The 20299-nt window shown below is 58.1% G+C and overlaps 2 protein-coding genes across 9 annotated transcripts in view; one reads left to right on the top strand and one right to left on the bottom strand.

Moving 5' to 3' along the window:
• The window catches only part of CPSF1 (cleavage and polyadenylation specific factor 1), a 16763-nt gene extending 14617 nt beyond the window's left edge, over positions 1-2146 (top strand). Inside the window, exons 28-38 of the mRNA XM_008001921.3 lie at positions 43-133; positions 218-302; positions 374-515; positions 600-752; positions 841-1017; positions 1095-1161; positions 1235-1282; positions 1356-1511; positions 1591-1720; positions 1796-1934; positions 2009-2146. Of these exons, the coding sequence (XP_008000112.1) occupies positions 43-133; positions 218-302; positions 374-515; positions 600-752; positions 841-1017; positions 1095-1161; positions 1235-1282; positions 1356-1511; positions 1591-1720; positions 1796-1934; positions 2009-2056 (1236 nt within the window). The 3' untranslated portion in view covers positions 2057-2146. The remainder of the gene's footprint in view (positions 1-42; positions 134-217; positions 303-373; positions 516-599; positions 753-840; positions 1018-1094; positions 1162-1234; positions 1283-1355; positions 1512-1590; positions 1721-1795; positions 1935-2008) is intronic.
• ADCK5 (aarF domain containing kinase 5) lies at positions 2134-20299 on the bottom strand. Of its 8 annotated transcripts, none has more exons than XM_037999967.2 (18): positions 20188-20283; positions 16643-16740; positions 16194-16361; positions 15980-16104; positions 14652-14755; positions 13071-13220; positions 4621-4696; positions 4311-4511; positions 4092-4232; positions 3895-4008; positions 3684-3815; positions 3529-3612; positions 3372-3453; positions 3220-3298; positions 3047-3138; positions 2710-2962; positions 2516-2632; positions 2134-2427 (listed from the first exon to the last, which is right to left on the bottom strand). In XM_037999967.2, exons 6-18 carry the CDS (start codon positions 13133-13135, stop codon positions 2322-2324), a joined length of 1542 nt encoding a protein of 513 aa, XP_037855895.1. In that variant the 5' UTR covers positions 13136-13220; positions 14652-14755; positions 15980-16104; positions 16194-16361; positions 16643-16740; positions 20188-20283; the 3' UTR covers positions 2134-2321. The 8 variants fall into 8 exon arrangements, with proteins under 8 accessions (XP_037855895.1, XP_072874622.1, XP_072874623.1 ...); XM_073018521.1 differs by having other exon boundaries at positions 16194-16356; XM_073018522.1 differs by lacking the exon at positions 16194-16361.

The raw sequence follows: 20299 nt of genomic DNA, 5'->3' as shown, positions 1-20299 counted from the left end.
GGGCCTGACCACTGGTGTGTGACCCCCACCACTAACCCACAGGTGTATGCTGTAGCCACCAGCACCAACACGCCGTGTGCCCGCATCCCACGCATGACTGGCGAGGAGAAGGAGTTTGAGACCATCGAGAGAGGTGGTGACGCCCACACCACGCTCCCCCATCCTCAGCCCCATCTTGGGGAAGCCCCACCCTGACTGTCACCCTTGGTCCCCACAGATGAGCGGTACATCCACCCCCAGCAGGAGGCCTTCTCCATCCAGCTCATCTCCCCAGTCAGCTGGGAGGCTATTCCCAATGCCAGGTGAGGCTGGGCTGGGGTGGGGGCTGCCCAAGGCCCCCGGGGCAGCATCCTGAGTCCCCCGGCCCCCACAGGATCGAGCTGCAGGAGTGGGAGCATGTGACCTGCATGAAGACAGTGTCGCTGCGCAGCGAGGAGACTGTGTCGGGCCTCAAAGGCTACGTGGCCGCCGGGACCTGCCTCATGCAGGGGGAGGAGGTCACGTGCCGAGGACGGGTAAGGGGCCAGTGGGCGGGGGCGGGAGCAGGCAGCCCCTGGCAGCCCCTATGCCATTCCCACAGCCATCCCCATGCCCTCCAGATCTTGATCATGGATGTGATTGAGGTGGTGCCGGAGCCCGGCCAGCCCTTGACCAAGAACAAGTTCAAAGTCCTTTACGAGAAGGAGCAGAAGGGGCCTGTGACTGCCCTTTGCCACTGCAACGGCCACCTGGTGTCAGCCATCGGCCAGAAGGTGTGCCAGTCCCACCTGGCGTGTGCCCCCTGCCTCACTCCCACCTAGCTCAGCCTCTGCCCCTGCTCAGCCTTCCCTCCGCCCCCAGATTTTCCTGTGGAGCCTGCGGGCCAGTGAGCTGACAGGCATGGCCTTCATCGACACGCAGCTGTACATCCACCAGATGATCAGCGTCAAGAACTTCATCTTGGCAGCCGACGTCATGAAGAGCATTTCGCTGCTGCGCTACCAGGAGGAGAGCAAGACACTGAGCCTGGTGTCGCGGGTACGCCTGTGGCCACGGTGCCCGTGTCTGGGTAGGTACCCACCCAAGGCACCTCTGACACCCCTTCCCACCCCCAGGATGCCAAGCCCCTGGAGGTGTACAGCGTGGACTTCATGGTGGACAACGCCCAGCTGGGTTTTCTGGGTATGTGGGCAGGGCCCTGGGGAGCTGAGGCTCTGGGGGTGGCCGGGGCTGACCGTGGGCCTCTGCTCCCCAGTGTCTGATCGTGACCGCAACCTCATGGTGTACATGTACCTGCCTGAAGGTGAGTGTTTCCTCCACCCCCTCTGCCTGGGCTGGGTCTGGGCTGATAGTGACCCAAGGCCTTTCTGGTCTAGCCAAGGAGAGTTTTGGGGGCATGCGCCTACTGCGCAGGGCGGACTTCCACGTGGGTGCCCACGTGAACACGTTCTGGAGGACCCCATGCCGGGGGGCCACCGAAGGGCTCAGCAAAAAGTCGGTCGTGTGGGAGAATAAGCACATCACGTGGTTTGGTGAGTGGGGGGGGCAGGTGTGTCTGGGTGGGGGGCCCTAGGGTTGGCCTGGCTCACACCGAAACCTCCCCACCGCCAGCCACCCTGGACGGTGGTATCGGGCTGCTGCTGCCCATGCAGGAGAAGACCTACCGGCGGCTGCTGATGCTGCAGAACGCGCTGACCACCATGCTTCCGCACCACGCCGGCCTCAACCCCCGTGCCTTCCGGTGAGCCCCGGCCCCGCCCCTGTGCAGCGCCCCTCCACCCCAGCCTGCCCTGACACCCCTGCCTGCACGCCCCAGGATGCTGCACGTGGACCGCCGCACCCTCCAGAATGCTGTGCGCAACGTGCTGGATGGCGAGCTGCTCAACCGCTACCTGTACCTGAGCACCATGGAGCGCAGCGAGCTAGCGAAGAAGATCGGCACCACGCCCGACATAGTGAGTGCGCGCCCCAGGTCTGCGCCCGCCCCTCCGTGCAGGTCCCCACCCACCCACCCGTCTGTCCCCTGCAGATCCTGGACGACTTGCTGGAGACGGACCGCGTCACCGCCCACTTCTAGCCCCGTGGATGCCGTTGCCACCAGCACCACCGCACTACCTCCCACCCCCATTTTTGTATAAAACACAAGGAAAAATATTTTTGTTTGAGAGGACTGTGTGTGGTCATTACACGGCCTCCTGGCCCAGCTGCGGTCACAGCCCCCCAGTGCAAGTGCCCACGGGGCTCGGGGCGTCCACACCTCCAGCCCAGCCACCTCCGTCGGCTCAAGGCGTAAAGGGCCCCGCAGGCCCCAGGCGGCTGCCGTGGTCGTCGGGCCGCGCACCCTAGGTCTCCAGGTACTGGTAGAGCTCCTCCGCTGGGGGCACGAGGCTCAGGCGCACCAGAGCACGAGCCAGGAGGGCAGTCAGCCGCATGGCCAAGGTCTCCAGCCTGTGCGGGTCAGGTCACAGGTGGGTGGGGAGGTGGATCACGGGTGGGAAGCAGGCCCCCGCCATCCACCTGCCCCGCAGCCGCTCACCTGAGCGCCACTTCAAACTTGAGCATCTCCCAGACAACCTTGGCATGGCGCAGGAGGCTGGTGCCGTAGACACCCCGGTACGCGGCGCCCACGAGGCGGCTCCAGCCGCGGACGGCCCTGCACACGTGTACCCGCATTAGCGCCGCATCAGCCCCACACCAGCCCCACCACGGGCGCCTGCTCGGGCCACCGACCTCTTAGCCATAAGGAAGTAGCGGTCCACGGGGGCGCCAAGGGCCACGTTGATAGCGCGCACGGTGTTGATGTTGCGCAGTACTAGCAGCATGGGTCGCGGCAGCGCCCTGAGCACCGCCATGATGGCCTCGAAGTGCTCGCGAGCCATGTCCACCATGTAGGCTGCCTCCTCGCGGCTCAGTAGGTGTGAGCCCCACAGCTGCCCCAGGCGCACGGGGCGCTGCATGAGCATCTCGGAGAACAGGAGGTAGTCTGGGGAGGGAGGAGGCTCTGAGCTGGGCTCCGCGCCGCCCGCCTCCCGTCTGTGGTACCCCGGCCACCCCCGCACGCCCTCACCTTTCACCCCCAGTGCGGCTGCGTGCGCCCTCATGGCGGCGTCGTCCCGCAGGATGATAGCCCGCCACAGCTGGCACAAGGCTGCGCGGTCCCTGGGTGGATGGGCCCGCAGCCATGAGCCCCCTGTGGCAGGAGAGGCTTGCCCCGCCCCACGCCCACCCGCCCGCGCTCACTTCTCCTCCAGGAACTGGTAGAGCCCATGGTCCAGCAGCACCAGCTCCGCTTTCCCGTCCGGGCCTTTCCGCACCAGAACTAGGGATACAGCCTCTTAGGTCGCGCCGCGCCCACCCCGAGACCCCCCCCCCCCCCCGGGGTAACTTCCTACCGTTGCCAGGGTGTGGGTCCGAGTGGATGAAGCCCGTGTAAAATATCTGCTCAGCAAAGGCCTTGATGAGCTTTTCTGCTATCTGGGGAGAGGAGAGACCTTGCAGCGGACGTAGCGCCCGCCCGCCCCGCCCGCCCCGCCCCGCCCCCGCACTCACGTCCTTCACCGCCAGTCCCTGGCTCCTGATGGCCTCCACATCGTTGACCTTGCAGCCGGCGCAGAAGTCGGCGGTGAGCACGCGCTGGGGAGAGCAAGAGGCTGGGCTCAGCAGGCCCGGCGCTGTGCCCACCCCAAGGGCCTGGCCCAGCCCACCTTGCTGGACTTGTCCCAGTGCACGCGGGGCACCACGATGTAGGGGAAGTGTGCCAACTCCTGCGCACAGCGCTCCGCGTTGCGGCCCTCATTCTCGAAGTCCAGCTCCTGAGCCAGGGTCCCCTTCAGGTCCTGGGGGCCAGATGGTGGTTGAGGACCAGCTCTGCCTACGTGCTTGCTCCTGCTGGCCGAGAAAGGGGTGGGGCAGTACCTGGAGGACCCAGCTGAAGCCAAAGCTGGGGTGCATGACCTCAATGAGCCGCAGCAGGAGCTCCAGGGTGTGGATGTCCCCGTCAAAGCGGTCCCGCAGGTCGATGTACTGCACCTGCACCAGGCGAGGGCATGGTGAGCACATGGGGTCCCCTGTGCACTCCGAGTCCACTGCTGAACAAGGTGGCCCCCACATACCTTCACAGCCACGCTGGTGCCATCATGCAGCTTGGCTCTGTGCACCTGTGCCAGGCTGGCAGCAGCAATTGGTTGGTAGTCAAATTCCTGGAAGAGCTCATGGGGCAGGGCCTGGAAATCCTCAAGAAACAACTCGTCCACCTGGAAGGACAGGTGCTCAGAGCAGCCTGGGGCCACTGCTGGAGCCCCCACCTCCCTCTGCCTCAGCGTAGCACTCACCTCCTGGAAGCCCCGCTTGAGGGCCCTGTCCTCCAGCACGCGCAGGGTCTGGGTGTACTCGGCGGGAAGCAGGTGGTTGAAGGAGCACAGCCCCTGGCCCAGCTTCACGTAGAGGCCCCCGTTGCTGATGGCCCCTGCCACCAGGGCGTCAGCCGCCCTCTGGTGACACGCAGACATCACCTCCAAGTAGCCCGGGCTGTTCTGACCACAGGCATGGGGAGAACACATGGGGACAGGTGGCTGCCTCCTCAGTCCCACCCAGCCCACCACCTCATGCCCACCACCATGTGCCCAGGGCACCGGGACAAACCTCTTCCACCCCTCGAAGCACAACATTGGTACACCACCAGTAGTCCAGGGAGATCTGCAGGCCGACCTTCAGAGACCTGCGGGTAGAGGTGGCCTCAGTCTCCAGGGGGACAGGCTCAGGGCCCCAGTGCTTAGTCCTCTTGTCAGAGCCCTGATGGCCTAGCCTCACTCCGGCCAGCCCTTCATGTCCCCAGGGTGAGGCCAAGCCAGGGTCCAGCCTATAGCCCCACAGGCCCGTGTGAGCACAGGGGGGACTGCTGAGCTCATGGAGTGTTCTGTGGCCCTGCAGGTCAGTCTCAGCTCAAGATCAGTAGAACAGGGCCAGGTGCGGTGGCTCATGTCTATTATCCCAACACACTGGGAGGCTGTGGTGGGAGGATTGAGCTCAGGAGTTCGAGTCTGGCCTGGGCAAGATGTTGAAACCCCGTCTCTACCAAAAATACAAAAAATTAGGCAGGCATGGTGATGCACACCTGTGGTCCCAGCTCCTCAGCAGGCTGAGGCAGGAGGATCGTGTGAGCCCAGGAGGCGGAGGTTGCAGTAAGCCGAAATTGCACCACTACACCCCAGCCTGGGCGACAGAGCAAGACTCCATCCAAAAAAGATCTGCAGTCGGGCACAGTGGCTCACGCCTGTAATCCCAGCACTTTGGGAGGCCAAGGTGAGCGGATCACCAGAGGCCAGGAGTTCAAGACCAGCCTGGCTAACATGGTGAAACCCCGTTTCTACTAAAAATACTAAAAATTAGCCGGGTGTAGTGGCGCACACCTGTAATCCCAGCTACTCGGGAGGCCAAGGCAGGAGTCGCTTGAACCTGGGAGGTGGAGGTTGCAGTGAGCCAAGATCGCACCATTGCACTCCAGCTTGGGCAACAAGAGCGAAACTCGGTCTCAAAAAAAAAAAAAAAAAAAAGAGGCTGGGTGTGGTGGTTCACACCTGTAATTCCAGCTACTCGGAAGGCTGAGGCAGGAGAGTCGCTTGAACCTGGGAGGTGGAGGTTGCAGTGAGCCAAGATCGCGCCATTGCTTGGGCCAAGATAGTTGCCATTGCTTGGGCAACAAGAGCGAAATTCAGTCTCAAAAAAAAGAGGCTGGGCGTGGTGGCTCACACCTGTAATCCCAGCACTTTGGGAGGCCGAGGTGAGCAGATCACCAGAGGTCAGGAGTTCAAGACCAGCCTAACATGGTAAAACCCCGTTTCTACTGAAACTACAAAAAATTAGCCAGGTGTAGCAGCGCACACCTGTAATCCCAGCTACTCGGGAGGCCGAGGCAGCAGTGGCTTGAACTTGGGAGGTGGAGGTTGCAGTGAGCCAAGATCGCACCACTGCACTCCAGCTTGGGCAACAAGAGCGAAACTCGGTCTCAAAAAAAAGAGGCTGGGCGTGGTGGCTCACACCTGTAATTCCAGCACTTTGGGAGGCCAAAGCCGGCAGATCACAAAGTCAAGAGATTGAGACCATCCTGACCAACATGGTGAAACCCCGTCTCTACTAAAAATAACAAAAATTAGCTGGGCATGGTGGTGTGTGCCTGTAGTGCCAGCTACTGGGGAGGCTGAGGCAGGAAAATCACTTGAAGCCAGGAGATAGAGGTTGCGGTGAGCTGAAATCGCACCACTGCACTCCAGCCTGGCAACAGAGTGAGACTCACAAAAACAAAAAAAGATCTGCAGAATGGGCAGCCTGTGTCCACGCCACCCTCACTCCCTGCCACCCTCAAGGGTGAGATGGGGTAGGGGACAGTATGGATGGTGGTGTCCCCTGGAGAGATGGGGTTCCAAGGCTGTCTGTGAAGGGAAAGGATGGCAGCAAGGGGGCAGGGCTGAGGCAGCAGAGGTCACAGGAGGGTCAAGGTCACCTGCAGACTGAGGTCCGCTAGGAAGAGAGGAGGACACCAGGAAGGTGGGTCTCCAAGGCCTGGGGAGACAAGGTCTGCAGGGAAGAAAGCCCAGTTAAGGCAGGAAGTGGGGGACATCCTGGGCGTCTGTCGAGCAGGTACTGGGCTCCTGGGGGAGATTTAGGGAAGAGGATGGGATGCTGGGGTGGAGGGGTGTCCCCAGGCCTAGCCCCAGTTAGGAGGACATCAGGGTGGGGGCCCTGGGGGAACTCTGGGGACCAGCTGGGCAGCCCTGGAATGAGGCACCAGGCAGCAAGCAGACCACACACAGGTGCACAGGGAAAGGCTGAGGTCAGAGTGGCTTCTCGAAGGCTGGCCATGACCAGAGAGGCCTGTCCCTGCGTTCTGCGAAGCTCACGTACCTGCCTGGGGCAGGGCCCACAGTCATTCCTGATGCGCAGCTCTGGCTGCCCAGGTGGGCTCTGTGTCCCCCATCACTCCAGGGAGACCCCCCCCACTCAGGCCCCATTCTGGGCCCCCATAAAGAGCAGAGCACCTGGAGTTTGTTGGTTGGGTTGGGCCAGGGTTTCTTTCTCTTTTTTTTTTTTGAGATGGAGTCTCACTCTGTCGCCCAGGCTGGAGTGCGGTGGCACGATCTCAGCTCACTGCAAGCTCTGCCTCCCGGGTTCCTGCCATTCTCCTGCGTCAGCCTCCAGAGTAGCTGGGACTACAGGCGCCCACCACCACGCCTGGCTAATTTTTGTATTTTTAGTACAGACAGGGTTTCACCGTGTTCGCCAGGATGGTCTCGATCTCCTGCCCTCGTGATCTGCCCGCCCTGGCCTCCCAAAGTGCTGGCAGGCCAGGGTTTCCTTTTGAGATGGAGTTTCGCTCGTTGCCTAGGCTGGAGTGCTATGGCACAATCTCAGCTCACCACAACCTCCGTCTCCCAGGTTCAAGCGATTCTCCTGCCTCAGCCTCTCAACCAGCTGGGACTACAGGCGTGTGTCACCACGCCCAGCTAATTTTGTATTTTCAGTAGAGATGGGGTTCTCCTTGTTGGTCAGGCTGGTCTTGAACTCCTGACTTCAAGTGATCCGCCTGCCTCGGCCTCCCGAAGTGTTGCGATTACAGGCGTGAGCCACCGCACCGGGCCGAATTGGGCCAGGGTTTCTAAATGTGCTCTGGGACTCAAAGGCTACTCGGTGGGCAGTGCTGGCTTTGGACCAGAGTGCATCAGCTTTAGACCCCAAGACCCTCGTCGAGACCCAGGCGTGTGAGAGAAACCTAACTGCTTGTGGCAGGCACAGGACTTGCTTGCAATGGTCAGTGACTGACGGGGAAGGCAGGGCCGCCAGCCACCTCGTTTCTGTGGCTGGCACCGAGCTGCCTCAAAAACACTGAAGAAATGAACAGGTGATGGAGCTACCGGCAGACGTTCCATGGCGTTTGCCCGAGAAGGCACAGGGAGAGGCCAAGCCCAGCTGCCCTTTCTGCAAACCAGCCTGCCTGTCCTGACAAGCTGCCCCATCTACCCCTACCTGTGTGCACAAGCACAAGAGCCCAGCAGCACCCTGCGTTCCACAATCAATGCCTGTGTGCATGTGAGCCAACACAACGATTTCTATCACCTAGAGCTGAGTCTGTTGATACAGCAAGCAGTTTTGACACAGAGTCAAGAAAAGTTATATCAAAAATGGTTAGGCCGGGCACAGTGGCTGACACCGGTAATCCCAGCACTTTAGGAGGCCAAGGCGGGTGGATCACCTGAGGTCAACACGGTGAAACCCCTTCTCTACTAAAAATACAAATATTAGCTGGGTGTGGTGGTGCACGCCTGTAGTCCCAGCTACCTGGGAGGGGCTGAGGCACAAGCATCGCTTGAACTTGGAAGGCAGAGATTGCAGTTGTAGTGGCCAAACGCAGTGGCTCACTCCTGTAATACCAGCACTTTGGGAGGCCAAGGTGGGCAGATCAGCTGCAGTCAGGAATTTGAGACCAGGCTGGCCGGTGTGGCAAAACCCCGTCTCTACTAAAACTACAAAAATTAGCAGGATGTGGTGGCACACGCCTGTAATCCCAGCTACTCGGAAGGCTGAGGCGAGAGAATCACTTGAACCCAGGAGGTGGAAGTTGCAGTGAGCCAAGATAGTGCCACTGCACTCCAGCCTGCGCAACAGACCGAGACTGTCTCAAAAATAATAATAATAATAATAATAAAAGGTTCAAATCCTTTTACCCGTGAGGTACTTAAGAGGCCACGTGAAGCTGTGGACTGCAGAGGGAGACGCCCCGAGGGCAGGGCAGGTGCATCTCATTTTAGGTCACATTTGTACACTTAGCGGAACATGTGGGCTGACACGTGAGCCAATATGCGTTGATAAAATTCTTGGAGAGCTTTTACCCTTGGTGCAGGTCTAAGGGGAGCTTTCTACATTTCTAACTTTTCTACTATTAAAATTTGTCATAGTAAACACAACACTTTTGTAACAAAAGTTAAAGATGTGAAAAAGTCCCATAGACTTGTGCTTGGGGGAGAAGGGATTTAATTTTTTTTTTTTTTCTGAAGATGGAATCTCGCTCTGTCGCCCAGGCTGGAGTGCAGTGGCACGATCTCGGCTCCTGCAAATTCTGCCCCCGGGCTCACACCATTCTTCGGCCTCAGCCTTCCAAGTAGCTGAGACTACAGGCGCCCACCACCACACCCGGCTAATCTTTTGTATTTTTAGTAGAGACGGGGTTTAACTGTGTTCATCAGGATGGTCTCGATCTCCTGACCTGGTGATCCACCCGCCTCATCCTCCCAAAGTGCTGGGATTACAGGCGTGAGCCACTGCACCCAGCATTGCCTCACAGAACATTTTCTTTTTGGAGACGGAGTCTCACTCTGTCGCCCAGGCTGGAGTGCGGTGGCCAGATCTCGGCTCACTGCAAGCTCCGCCTCCCAGGTTTACGCCATTCTCCTGCCTCAGCCTCCCGAATAGCTGGGACTACAGGCGCCCGCCACCGCGCCCGGCTAGTTTTCTTGGTATTTTTTTTTTTAGTAGAGACGGGGTTTCACCATGTTAGCCAGGATGGTCTCAATCTCCTGACCTCGTGATCCGCCCGTCTGGGCCTCCCAAAGCGCTGGGATTACAGGCTTGAGTCACCGCGCCCGGCCAACACAGAGCATTTTCAACATTGCTGTATGTTTGAAGTTTTTCAAAATAAAATGTTGGAGGCCGGGTGTGGTGGCTCACACCTATAATCCCAGCACTTTGGGAGGCTGAGGTGGGCGGATCACTTGAGGTCAGGAGTTCAAGACCAGCCTGACCAACATAGAGAAACCCGCCTCTACTAAAAAATACAAAATTAGCCAGGCATGGTAGAGCGTGCCTGTAATCCCCAGCTACTCAGGAGGCTGAGGCAGGAGAATCCCTTGAATCTGGGAGGCAGAGGTTGTGGTGAGCCGAGATCGCACCATTGCACTCCAGCCTGAGCAACAAGAGTGAAACTCTGTCTCAGAAAAAAAAGTATCAGTGAGTGCTAAATGCTGGAAGGAGGCTGGGTGCGGTGGCTCACGCCTATAATCCCAGCACTTTGGGAGGCTGAGACAGATGGATCACTTGAGGTCGGGAGTTCAAGACCAGCTTGGCCAACATGGAGAAACCCTGTCTCTACTAAAAATTAAAAAATTAGCCGGGCATGGTGGCAGGTGTCTGTAATCCAAGATACTCGGGAGACTGGGGCTGGGAGAATTGCTTGAACCCAGGAGGCAGAGGCTGCAGTGAGTCGAGATGTCGCCACTGTACTCCAGCCTGAGCGACAGAGCAAGACTCCGTCTCAATAAAGAAAGAAACTGCAGGGTGGAGGAGCAGTGAGAACAGACGCACCATCTCAACTGCCTCCATATGGCTAATTACAAGGGAATCAAAAGGGGAAACTGAAATCGTGTGCCCCCGGCAGGACAGAAGCAGAGCAGTGTCACTCCTGTGTGATTCCTGCCCAAACGGATGACTGAGTATGAACACGAGCGAACATTAGACAAACCCGCATTGAGAAAACAGGAAGCAGTGAAATGTTTCTGTAAAAGATGAGATGGGGAATATTTTAGGCACTGTGGCCATGCATGAGCACATGGGCAGGGCTGTGTTCCCATAAAGCTTTATTTACAAATCGGACAGCTGCCACACTGGGCCCCTGCATTTGGCCCAGGGACTCTTGTTGTATAATAATTACACGCCTGTAATCATCAAAGGTGTCCAATCATGTACGATGTACCCAAAGAGAGGTCTGACCTTTGTCCCTTCTTAGTCCTCGGAATTTCCTGAGTGATAAAGAGTGCCTCTGTTTTCCATGGTGGCCCTGAGGTTTATGCTAAGGAGGGACTCAGGGCGAAGACCCGCCACTTTGGGCCCTATGGGGATGGGAGTGGGAGAGCTGGGGCTGGAAACTGAGTTCCTGGGATTTTCTGAGAAACTGGAGATTTTCAATCAATCCCACCCAAGTATTAATACCCCAATAAAAACTCCAGACATGGCCCATGCGGTGGCTCACGCCCGTAATCCCAGCACTTCGGGAGTCCGAGGCGGGTGGATCACTTGAGGTGATCCCAGTTCAAGACTAGCCTGGCAGGCCGGGCGCGGTGGCTCAAGCCTGTAATCCCAGCACTTTGGGAGGCCGAGACGGGCGGATCACGAGGTCAGGAGATCGAGACCATCCTGGCTAACACGGTGAAACCCCGTCTCTACTAAAAAATACAAAAAAAACTAGCCGGGCGAGATGGCGGGCGCCTGTAGTCCCAGCTACTCAGGAGGCTGAGGCAGGAGAATGGCGTAAACCCGGGAGGCGGAGCTTGCAGTGAGCTGAGATCCGGCCACTGCACTCCAGCCTGGGCAACAGAGCAAGACTCCGTCTCAAAAAAAAAAAAAAAAGACTAGCCTGGCCAACATGGTGAGACCCTATCGCTACTGAAAATACAAAAATTAGCCGGGCATGGTGGTGGGCACCTGTAATCCCAGCTACTCGGGAGACTGAGGCAGGAGAATTGCTTGAACCCAGGAAGTGGACGTTGCAGTGAGACAATATCGCACCACTACACTCCAGCCTGGGCAGCAAGAGCAAAATTCCGTCTCAAAAAATAAAAAAATAGTAAGTTAAATTAAAAATTAAAAATTAAAAAATAGGCCGGGCGCGGTGGCTCAAGCCTGTAATCCCAGCACTTTGGGAGGCCGAGGCGGGTGGATCACGAGGTCAGGAGATCGAGACCATCCTGGCTAACATGGTGAAACCCCGTCTCTACTAAAAATACAAAAACCTAGCCGGGCGAGGTGGCGGGCGCCTGTAGTCCCAGCTACTCGGGAGGCTGAGGCAGGAGAATGGCGTGAACCCGGGAAGCGGAGCTTGCAGTGAGCTGAGATCTGGCCACTGCACCCCAGCCTGGGCGACACAGGGAGACTCCGTCTCAAAAAAAATAATAAAATAAAAAATAAAAAAAAATAAAAAATAAAAAAATAAGTTAAATTTAGGTCAGGTATGGTAGCTCACACCTGTAATCCCACCCCTTTGGGAGGCTGAGGCAAATAGGCCACCTGAACTCAGGAGTTCGAGACCAGCCTGGGCATCATGGCAAAACCCCATCTCTACTAAAAATACAAAAAATTAGCTGGGCATGGTGGCGCACACCTGTAGTCCCAGCTACTCGGGAGGCCAAGGCATGAGAACTGCTTGAACCTGGGATATGGAGGTTGCAGTGCCCAGCTATCCGCAAGCTTCCACTCACTGCTGGAGGAAATTTCTGTGAAGTTTCTGGTGAAGTCCCTGAAGGCACCAGAAGCCAAGGCACTTGCTGAGAAACTGACCTAGGCCTGGCAGATGCTCAGAGGCAGGCAGAACAGGACCATACCCTCCCTGCCTCCTTCCCGCTCTGCCACTCCGTTCAAAGGGGCTTTGGGCTAACCGGTTTCTCTCAAAGCCAAGAGTTGGCTCCACGAGGCTCAGGCTAGGCAGGGCTTTGTGGCTGCAGGAATTCCGGGATCTGACCAAAAGCAGGAATGCCCACCCAAGGGTTCCAACAGAATGTGTCCCCACACTCCCCCTGAGTTCTGCACTGTAAGGTAAAGGAGGAAGAAAAGGCCCTGACAGCAATAACCCAATTTTGCCCATCTTCAGGGGCAGAGACAGAGGCAGCCTCCTCTCCCAGGCCCAAACCTTGGAATGGGGTGAGAAGAGAAGGCAAGCAGGGCAGCTGCTTCTCTGTCAGCCTAGAAGCCTGAGGGAGAAGGCACGGGCCCAGGGCTGGAGCCCCTCCCCACTCAGGCCAAGGCTGATCTGGGGAAGGGCCTGTGGTGGCTGCATCCAGTGTGGAGGACCCTGGTCTACACCCCGCCCCACAGGCCCGGCAGGGCTCACTGTCCCTTCAGCCAGTACCTTCCCATGTAGGAAAGGATGCCTGAAAGCCATCTGTAGAATCCTCAGCAAAGTCCTGCAGCCCTCCCAGCGCCACCCCCCATGCCTGTGACGGCATCTGGAGCAGGCACTCCTGCACGCCGCACCCCCCCCCTCCGCCACGCCGCACCCCCCCCCTCGCCCGCCACCCCGCACCCCCCCCCCACCCGCTGCTGGGCCCTCCTACCTGCCAAAGCGCCCCATGCCATCCACCACGAGCCGCATCCTCCTCTTCTCCCGCGCCTCTGCCATGACATAGCGGGCTCCAAGGAGCAGGGGCGCCCCAACGACTGCGGTGGAGAGCACCTTCCTCCACAGGGGTGTGGGGCTGGAGAACCTGAGGGGAGACAACACAGCCTGGAGGCGCCACCCCCCACATTCAGCTGGCTCTGACCTCTGCCCCCCGCCTCCCTGAGCACCACCTCTCACTCCTGTGCGCACAGCCATTCTCACAGTGTGGTCAGCAGAGAACACCACTGTACCAGTGTCCCCTTCCCTGAGGCCCTGCACCAGACACCCCTGCACCAGATACCCGTGTACCAGACACCCCTGCACCAGATACCCCTGTACCAGATACCCCTGCACCAGATACCCCTGCACCAGATACCCCTGCACCAAAGCCTGGCACCAGATGGCCGTAAGGGGCAGGTCTCATTTGGGTCTGTCCGGAGACCCAGCCAATGGGGCCGTGGGACATGGAAATGGCTCCTCAGGTAAAGGAAACAACTCAATGGCAAGTCTGTGCTCCTCATGGACCGGGGCCAACTCCACTGTGAAGAATCACAACCACCGTCCAGCTCGCAGGGTTCAACTGGATGGTCATCAGCACAGCAGAGACAGAGAAGATGTGAGGTCAGCACGTGCAGAGTCACGTGACAGTACAGAGCAAGGAACAAAGCTTCACCCATGCTGAACATAGTAGAATCCCCACACATGCTGTATACAGCAGGAGCCCAATACTCGCTGAATACAGCAGGAGCCCAATACTTGCCAAATATAGCAGGAGCCTGATACAGCAGGAGCTCTATGCATGCTGAACACAGTAGGAGCTCCATGTATGCTAAATGCAGCAGGAAACCCGTGATGCTGAGTGCGGCAGGCACCTGAGCACCCATCTGTCTCTACACCCGGCCGCAGGTGCCTGAACACTCATCTTTTTCTGCATCCAGCCACATCTGTCCCAGGGACACAGGTTCTCCTACTGCAGAGCTCTCGGGAGAAGGAGACCCCTGCCAGGTTCACCGAGCCAGTGGCACTCGGGCAGCTCACCCTGCCTGCCCTGCCTGGCCGCGTCTACCCTCCACAGTCTTCCTGCCTTGCCACCGCCCATCTGCCCACTGTGGTCCAGACTTGCTGGCCTCACGACCTTGTCTGGCCTTTCCTTCTGCTCAGAACCCTCCCTCTACATCTCTTCTTGCTGCTCTTCCTCTTGTGTGACCCCCGCCTACAGTCGCCCCGCCCTCCTCCAGGCTCTGAATGACCCGGTTTCTCTTCAGAGCGGGCGCTCCATGTGCACCCTTCCTGATTTGCTAGCTGTCCGCTCTAAACACTGTGGTCAGGGCGTGCCCACCCCGGGCATGGTCCCATGGGTCAGGACCTGGGGGTCTCTAGTCCCAGCACACCGCACTGAGGAGCAAACATATCTTGTCTTGGTTGGGGGCACAGGAGAAGGACCAGCCTCGGGCCCTCGACCGCCACCTCTGCATGCACACAGACACCATCCATGCCTGCCTGGGTGAGAGGCACATGCCTGTGGAGGACTCATTACCTCGGAGGAAGGACCCTGACGTTTCTCCTGAAGAATGCAGCAGGGGACGGCCAGGGCTTCTGCCTGCTGTGCAGCAGAGCAGAGTGGAAATGGCAAAGCTGCAACTGCAAAGAGAGGAAATTGTGTGGGGTTGAACAAGGCCAGGACACGCCCCTGCCCTCAACCACTACCAGTGCTTACACGTGCTGGAGTCTGAGTCAGCCTAACCCTAAACCTAATGTATGAGTCCATTCTCACACTGCTCTAAAGAACTACCCAGGCCGGGCGCAGTGGCTCACGCCTTTAATCCCAGCACTTTCAGAGGCCGAGGCGGGCGGATCATCTGAGGCCAGGAGTTCGAGACCAGCCTGATTGACATGGTGAAAACCCATCTCTACTAAAAATACAAAATTAGCTGGGCATGATGGCGCATGTGTGTAATCCCAGCTACTCGGGAGGCTGAGGCAGGAGAATTGCTTGAACCTGGGAGGTGGAGGTTGCAGTAAGCCGAGATTGCGCCACTGCACTCCAGCCTGGGCAACAGAGAGAAACTCCATCTCAAAAAAAAAGAGAACTACCCAAGACTGGGTAATTTATGAAGAAAAGAGGTTTGTTTATTTTTTTTAAGATGGAGTCTCACTCCGTCTCCCAGGCTGGAGTGCAATGGCATGATCTCGGCTCACTACAATCTCCGCCTCCCGAGTTCAAGTGATTCTCTTGTCCCAGCCTTCTGAGTAGCTGGGACTACAAGCATGCACCACCACATCCAGCTACTTTTTACATTTTAGTAGAGACGGGGTTTCACCATGTTGGCCAGGCTGGTCTAGAACTCCTGATCTCAAGTGATCTGCCCTCCTCAGCCTCCCAAAGTGCTGGGATTACAGGCATGAGCCACCGTGCCCGGCCTGGGTTTAACTGACTCATAGTTGCACAGGCTGTCCAGGAAGCATCACTGAGAGGTCTCAGGAAACTTAGTCATGGCAGAAGGCAAATGGGAAGCAAGCACAGTATGGGTGAAGCAGTGGGGGAGCGGGGAGGGGGAGAGAGAGAGAGAGAGAGAGAGAGCGCCAGCGAGAACGCAAAGGGGAAAGTGTCACACACACTGTTAACCCATCAGATCTGAGAACTCACTATCATGAGAACAGCAAGGGGGATCCGCCCCCATGATCAGGTCACCTCCCGACAAGCCCCTCTTTCAACACTGGGAATCACGACTCGGTGAGCTTTGGGTGGGGACACAAAGCCAAGCCACATCACCCAGTTAGTCAGCAAAGACTGTCAGCACCGCTGGGCTCACGCCAGGAAGCCAGGCCCCCAGGTTTGACTCCAGAATGGAAACACTATCCTACCTCCTAGGAGGAAGGCTGAGAGTCACAGTATCACAGGAGAGAAGGCTAACGCAGCTTAACCAGGGCTGATGCCTCAGATGCTGACAGTTCACCAAACACCCCGTCTTTGAATATCCCCTCAGTTTCTGCAGGAAGAGATGGCGTCACCGTCTGGCTCATCTGGGATGGGACCCACCCCGTCCCTGCCCCTGCACTCTCTTGGCAGCCACCTGACCTGTCATTTGCTATTTCCTGCTGCTGAGACCACTGACCAGTGGCCAGAGGAAAGCAGTCCTCATCTCAGAAGGAAGCGGCAACAGTGTCCAGCCACGGAATCAGACAGCAGATGCCAACCTTGAAGGTGGACACCCGGACGGGAGGAGTGGCCTTGTAGGTCACTGTTCTGACAGCAAATGAAGAAACTTACAACTTACTGAGACTCCACAGACAGGGACCCTGTACAGCTTCTACTTGGAGGAGGGGAAGACATGCCACAGCTAGCAGGACACACATGAAAAAGCCCTTAGGGCCGGGCGTGGTGGCTTATGCCTGTAATCCCAGCACTCTGGGAGGCCGAGGAGGGTGGATCATAAGGTCAGGAGATCGAGACCATCCTGGCCAACATGGCGAAACCCCGTCTCTACTAAAAATACAAAAAAAGTAGCCAGGTGTGATGGCGCATACCTGTAATCCCAGGTACTTGGGAGGCTGAGACAGGAGAATCACTTGAACTTGGTAGGTGGAGGTTGCAGTGAGCCAAGATCGAGACACTGCACTCCAGCCTGGGCGACAGAGCAGGACTCCATTTAGAAAAATAAATACATAAACAAAGAAGCCCCACCACGTGTCTCTTGACACATCGTGCTGCTTTATTTCTGTGACTATGAAAACACCACATAGAACTTAAAGTATAATTAAAAAGAAGAAAGAAAGAAAGAAGAAAGAAAACAAAGAAAACAAAGAAAAGAAAGAAAGAAAGAAAAGAAAAGAAAAGAAAGAAAGAAAGAAAGAAAGAAAGAAAGAAAGAAAGAAAGAAAGAAAGAAAGAAAACACAGCTCTCACCAGAAACTTTGGTCCCCCAATCACACTTGACCTATGATGAGGTCTTACAACTCCCTCAACCCCAAATTCTCCAACTGAGAGCTCTTCTAAATAGTCAGGGTTTGGGGGGAAAGGACAGTGCACAGCCAGTCATGCCCCCCGGTGCAGACGCTAACATGGTCCTCAACACTGGACCTAGTAAGGAACTGACTGGCCAGCTGGTTTCTGGCCAGAGCTCAGAGCCCTGGAGAAAATTTCAAGGACTCCAAACAACACGAAAGCCAAAGGGAAAAGTCCATGACCTCCTGTCCCTAGAAGACGGGCTGACAGAAATCTCTGCTTGGCGAGGTCACACCCAGCAAGTGCTGATTCACAAGGAAAACCCGAGGCAGCCGGGCAACGACTTGTAGGTGGGTCATCCACCTGCTGCCTACCCAACCTGCACCTCCTGACACTGGCCACCTCTGGTGTCAGCGCGTGCACGGCCAGAGGCCCCGCGATCAGGCAGCCGTTCCCAGGGACTGTGGAGAGATTCCGAACAGCAGCTCACAAGTGGCTGCAAGGGAGCTACCTCCAGGTGGGTATCCCAACCACCACCCACCACATCTGTTACCAACAACACAAGTTGCTTGCGTTTCACTGGGCTCCACTGAGTAGGTGAGGCCAGGAAAGTCATGGCTATCTAATCGTTATCTCCAACAACAGTTTTCTGCTCTCTCCTCAGGAATCAGCACTGCAGAAGGGGCTCCAGCTGCGTCTCTCACCCCGATTCTCATCCAGGACAGAGATCCCTCCAGTAGACCCCGGGCCACCATCACCCTACCCTGGTCCACCAGCAGCCTCGCTCATGCCCACGCCCGGCTCCACCTTGCTCACCGTGGTCCTATCCTGCCACTGCCCTCATCACACACCAGCGTGACTATTAACTTACAGAATCTGTCTCCCCACTAGACTGTGAGCAGGGCCACCTCTCACCATCTCTGAACAAGCAGGCACTCAATGAATGCCTGCCGAATGAGACCAACAGCTGTGAAGCACAGGACTGAACAGAACCCCACATGCCAACAGGCAGCAGGTCACAGGCAAGAGATGGCAGCAGCCCCTGCCTCAGGCTGGTCCTGGACACAACCCAAGTAGGGCCCATGAGGCTGTGCAACAGCCTGGCTCCTTTGAATGTGGGGTGCCCAGCACACCCAGACTATCCTCTCTGAAATGCCATCACACAGGAGAGGTCCCCAAGGTCCAGAGAGGTCACGGGTGGGGCGGCAAGCTTGCAGCCACACCTCCCAGAAAGACTTCCCAGAGCCCGGTCCAGGGCAATTCTCACGTGACACACAGCCCCAACCTCACTCAGAACATGACCTCTAAGCTGCCAGAAGATAAGCAGTCTTTTAGACGGTGGATTCTCAGGGCCTTCCCCCCACACTCCTGAGCCGTCCCTGGTGACACTTATCCCTGCAGCTCCCCTCATTTCCAAAGCCTTGCAGTTTGGACAAGACGAAATGGGTGCCCCCTCGGCCCCAACCTTTCATGCTTTCCTATAGTGAGAGTGCAGTTGGTCTGCACACACAGAAACAACGCCCTTTCCAGAGTGGCTTTAGACCACAGCTGACTACCTTGAGAGCAGCAAGTGTCTGAGTGGTAACAGTCACACAGGTATCACGAAGTTCACAACCAAAGGGCGTGCTTTGGCCACAGAACCACGTGCATGTTCAATGGTGTCTGGTTTTCCAGCCACTGCAGATGAGGAAGATGCAGGTCCCACAGACAGGCTCGTCCACAGCAGTGAGAAGCAACTGCTGAGTCTCAGAATGACGCCAGAAACTAAAAACCACGAACGGATGACCAGAGCCTAGGGAAACCAACAGCCCTGTGCCCCCCAACAGGAGGGGAAACTGAGGCACATAACTGTCCCCAAAGTTAGGAAGAGACAGATTGGGAGTCTGGGCGGGGTAAGTGGGTCTGGCGACTACACACGCTGTCCTTCTCCCAGGGTGTGTGACCCTCTCAGCCCCAGCCAGCCCTCAAACGCCGACTGGACCCAGCCCTGCTCACTGGCCATGAGCAGATCCTAACCAGGGGCTAAATCAACCTGTCCAATCGCTGGGGTTGGGGAGGGACTGAGTGACCTGCGCGTGGGAAGACTTTGTCACCTGAAAGGAGCTGCACTGAAGGCCACCTCCCCGTCCCATGAAGCACCCTGGGGTCACACAGCTGGGCTGGGGCACGAGTGGGCCGTCCATGCGTGCTATTAATAGCCAGACTGTCAAGGCTAGCTTATCGCCAAACACAAGCTCTGCTGACATTCCAAGAAAAAAAAGGAACGGTGCCAGGAGCCCCTTCCATCTCTTCGGGAAGGGGGCGGGTAAGATGCGTGTCAAGGCCTCTGCCCCGCCCCCTCGCAGTCCTAACCGCAGGGACAGTGGAACGGGACCCAGCGGCCACGTGGGAGCGGGGAGACGCCGAGGGCCTGAGAGAGGGGGCCTCGGAGCCGTGGGAAGCGCGCCCCTGGGCCGGGGCAGGGGCGCCCAAAGCAGAGCCCGCCCTGCAGCCCCCGCCCGCCCGCCGCCTCAGGGCAGGGCGGGCCCGGCAGGGAGGCGAGCGGAGGAGGTCCGGGGCAGCAGGCTGGGCAGGGAGGCGTCCGTGACCCCGGGAGGCCGCCTCGCGAGGGGAGTGGCGCCAGAGGCCTCTCCGCGGGGCCCCTGCCCTCTGGAGACCGCGCTCTCCGGGGCGCCAGGCAGCCGCCTCCGGGCTGGGCGGAGAGCCCCCTGAGACTCCCGGTGCAGGCGGCGTCAGGGCTGCGGGCGCGGCTCCCGCCTGAAATCCCAGCTCTCGGGGAGGCTGAGGCGGGCGGACCGCTAGATCCCAGGAGTTCGAGACCAGCCTGAGCAACATGGCGAGACCCCGACTCTGCTAAATACAGAGTTGACCGCGCGCGGTCACGCCTGCGGTGTCAGCTACTTGCAGGGCCGAGGCGGGAGGATCGCCTGAGTCCGGGAGGCGGAGGCTGCGGTGAGCGGACATCGCGCCACTGAGCTCCAGGGCGACAGAGCGAGACCCTGCCTCAAAAAAACAAAGGGAAAAAGAGCCCCGAGGATCTCCGGGGCGGCGTCTGGGGACCTGCGGGTCTCGGGTCACTGGGGTTGGTGTGCAGGATCTCGGGCGCCTCGGGCCAGGAGGGTCCTCACCGGTCGCCACATCTCCAACCACCGCTCGGCTCCGCTAAGCTCCGGCCCGGCGCGGCTCTGCGTCTCGCAGCCCAGCAGTCCCTGCGGGAGGGCGCGGAGTGCGCACGCGCCG

This window comes from Chlorocebus sabaeus, chromosome 8, assembly GCF_047675955.1.
Source record: "Chlorocebus sabaeus isolate Y175 chromosome 8, mChlSab1.0.hap1, whole genome shotgun sequence".
Classification (NCBI taxonomy): Eukaryota; Metazoa; Chordata; class Mammalia; order Primates; family Cercopithecidae; genus Chlorocebus; species Chlorocebus sabaeus.
Note: the sequence above shows the minus strand (reverse complement) of the source record. Positions and strands in the feature narration are given on the sequence as shown.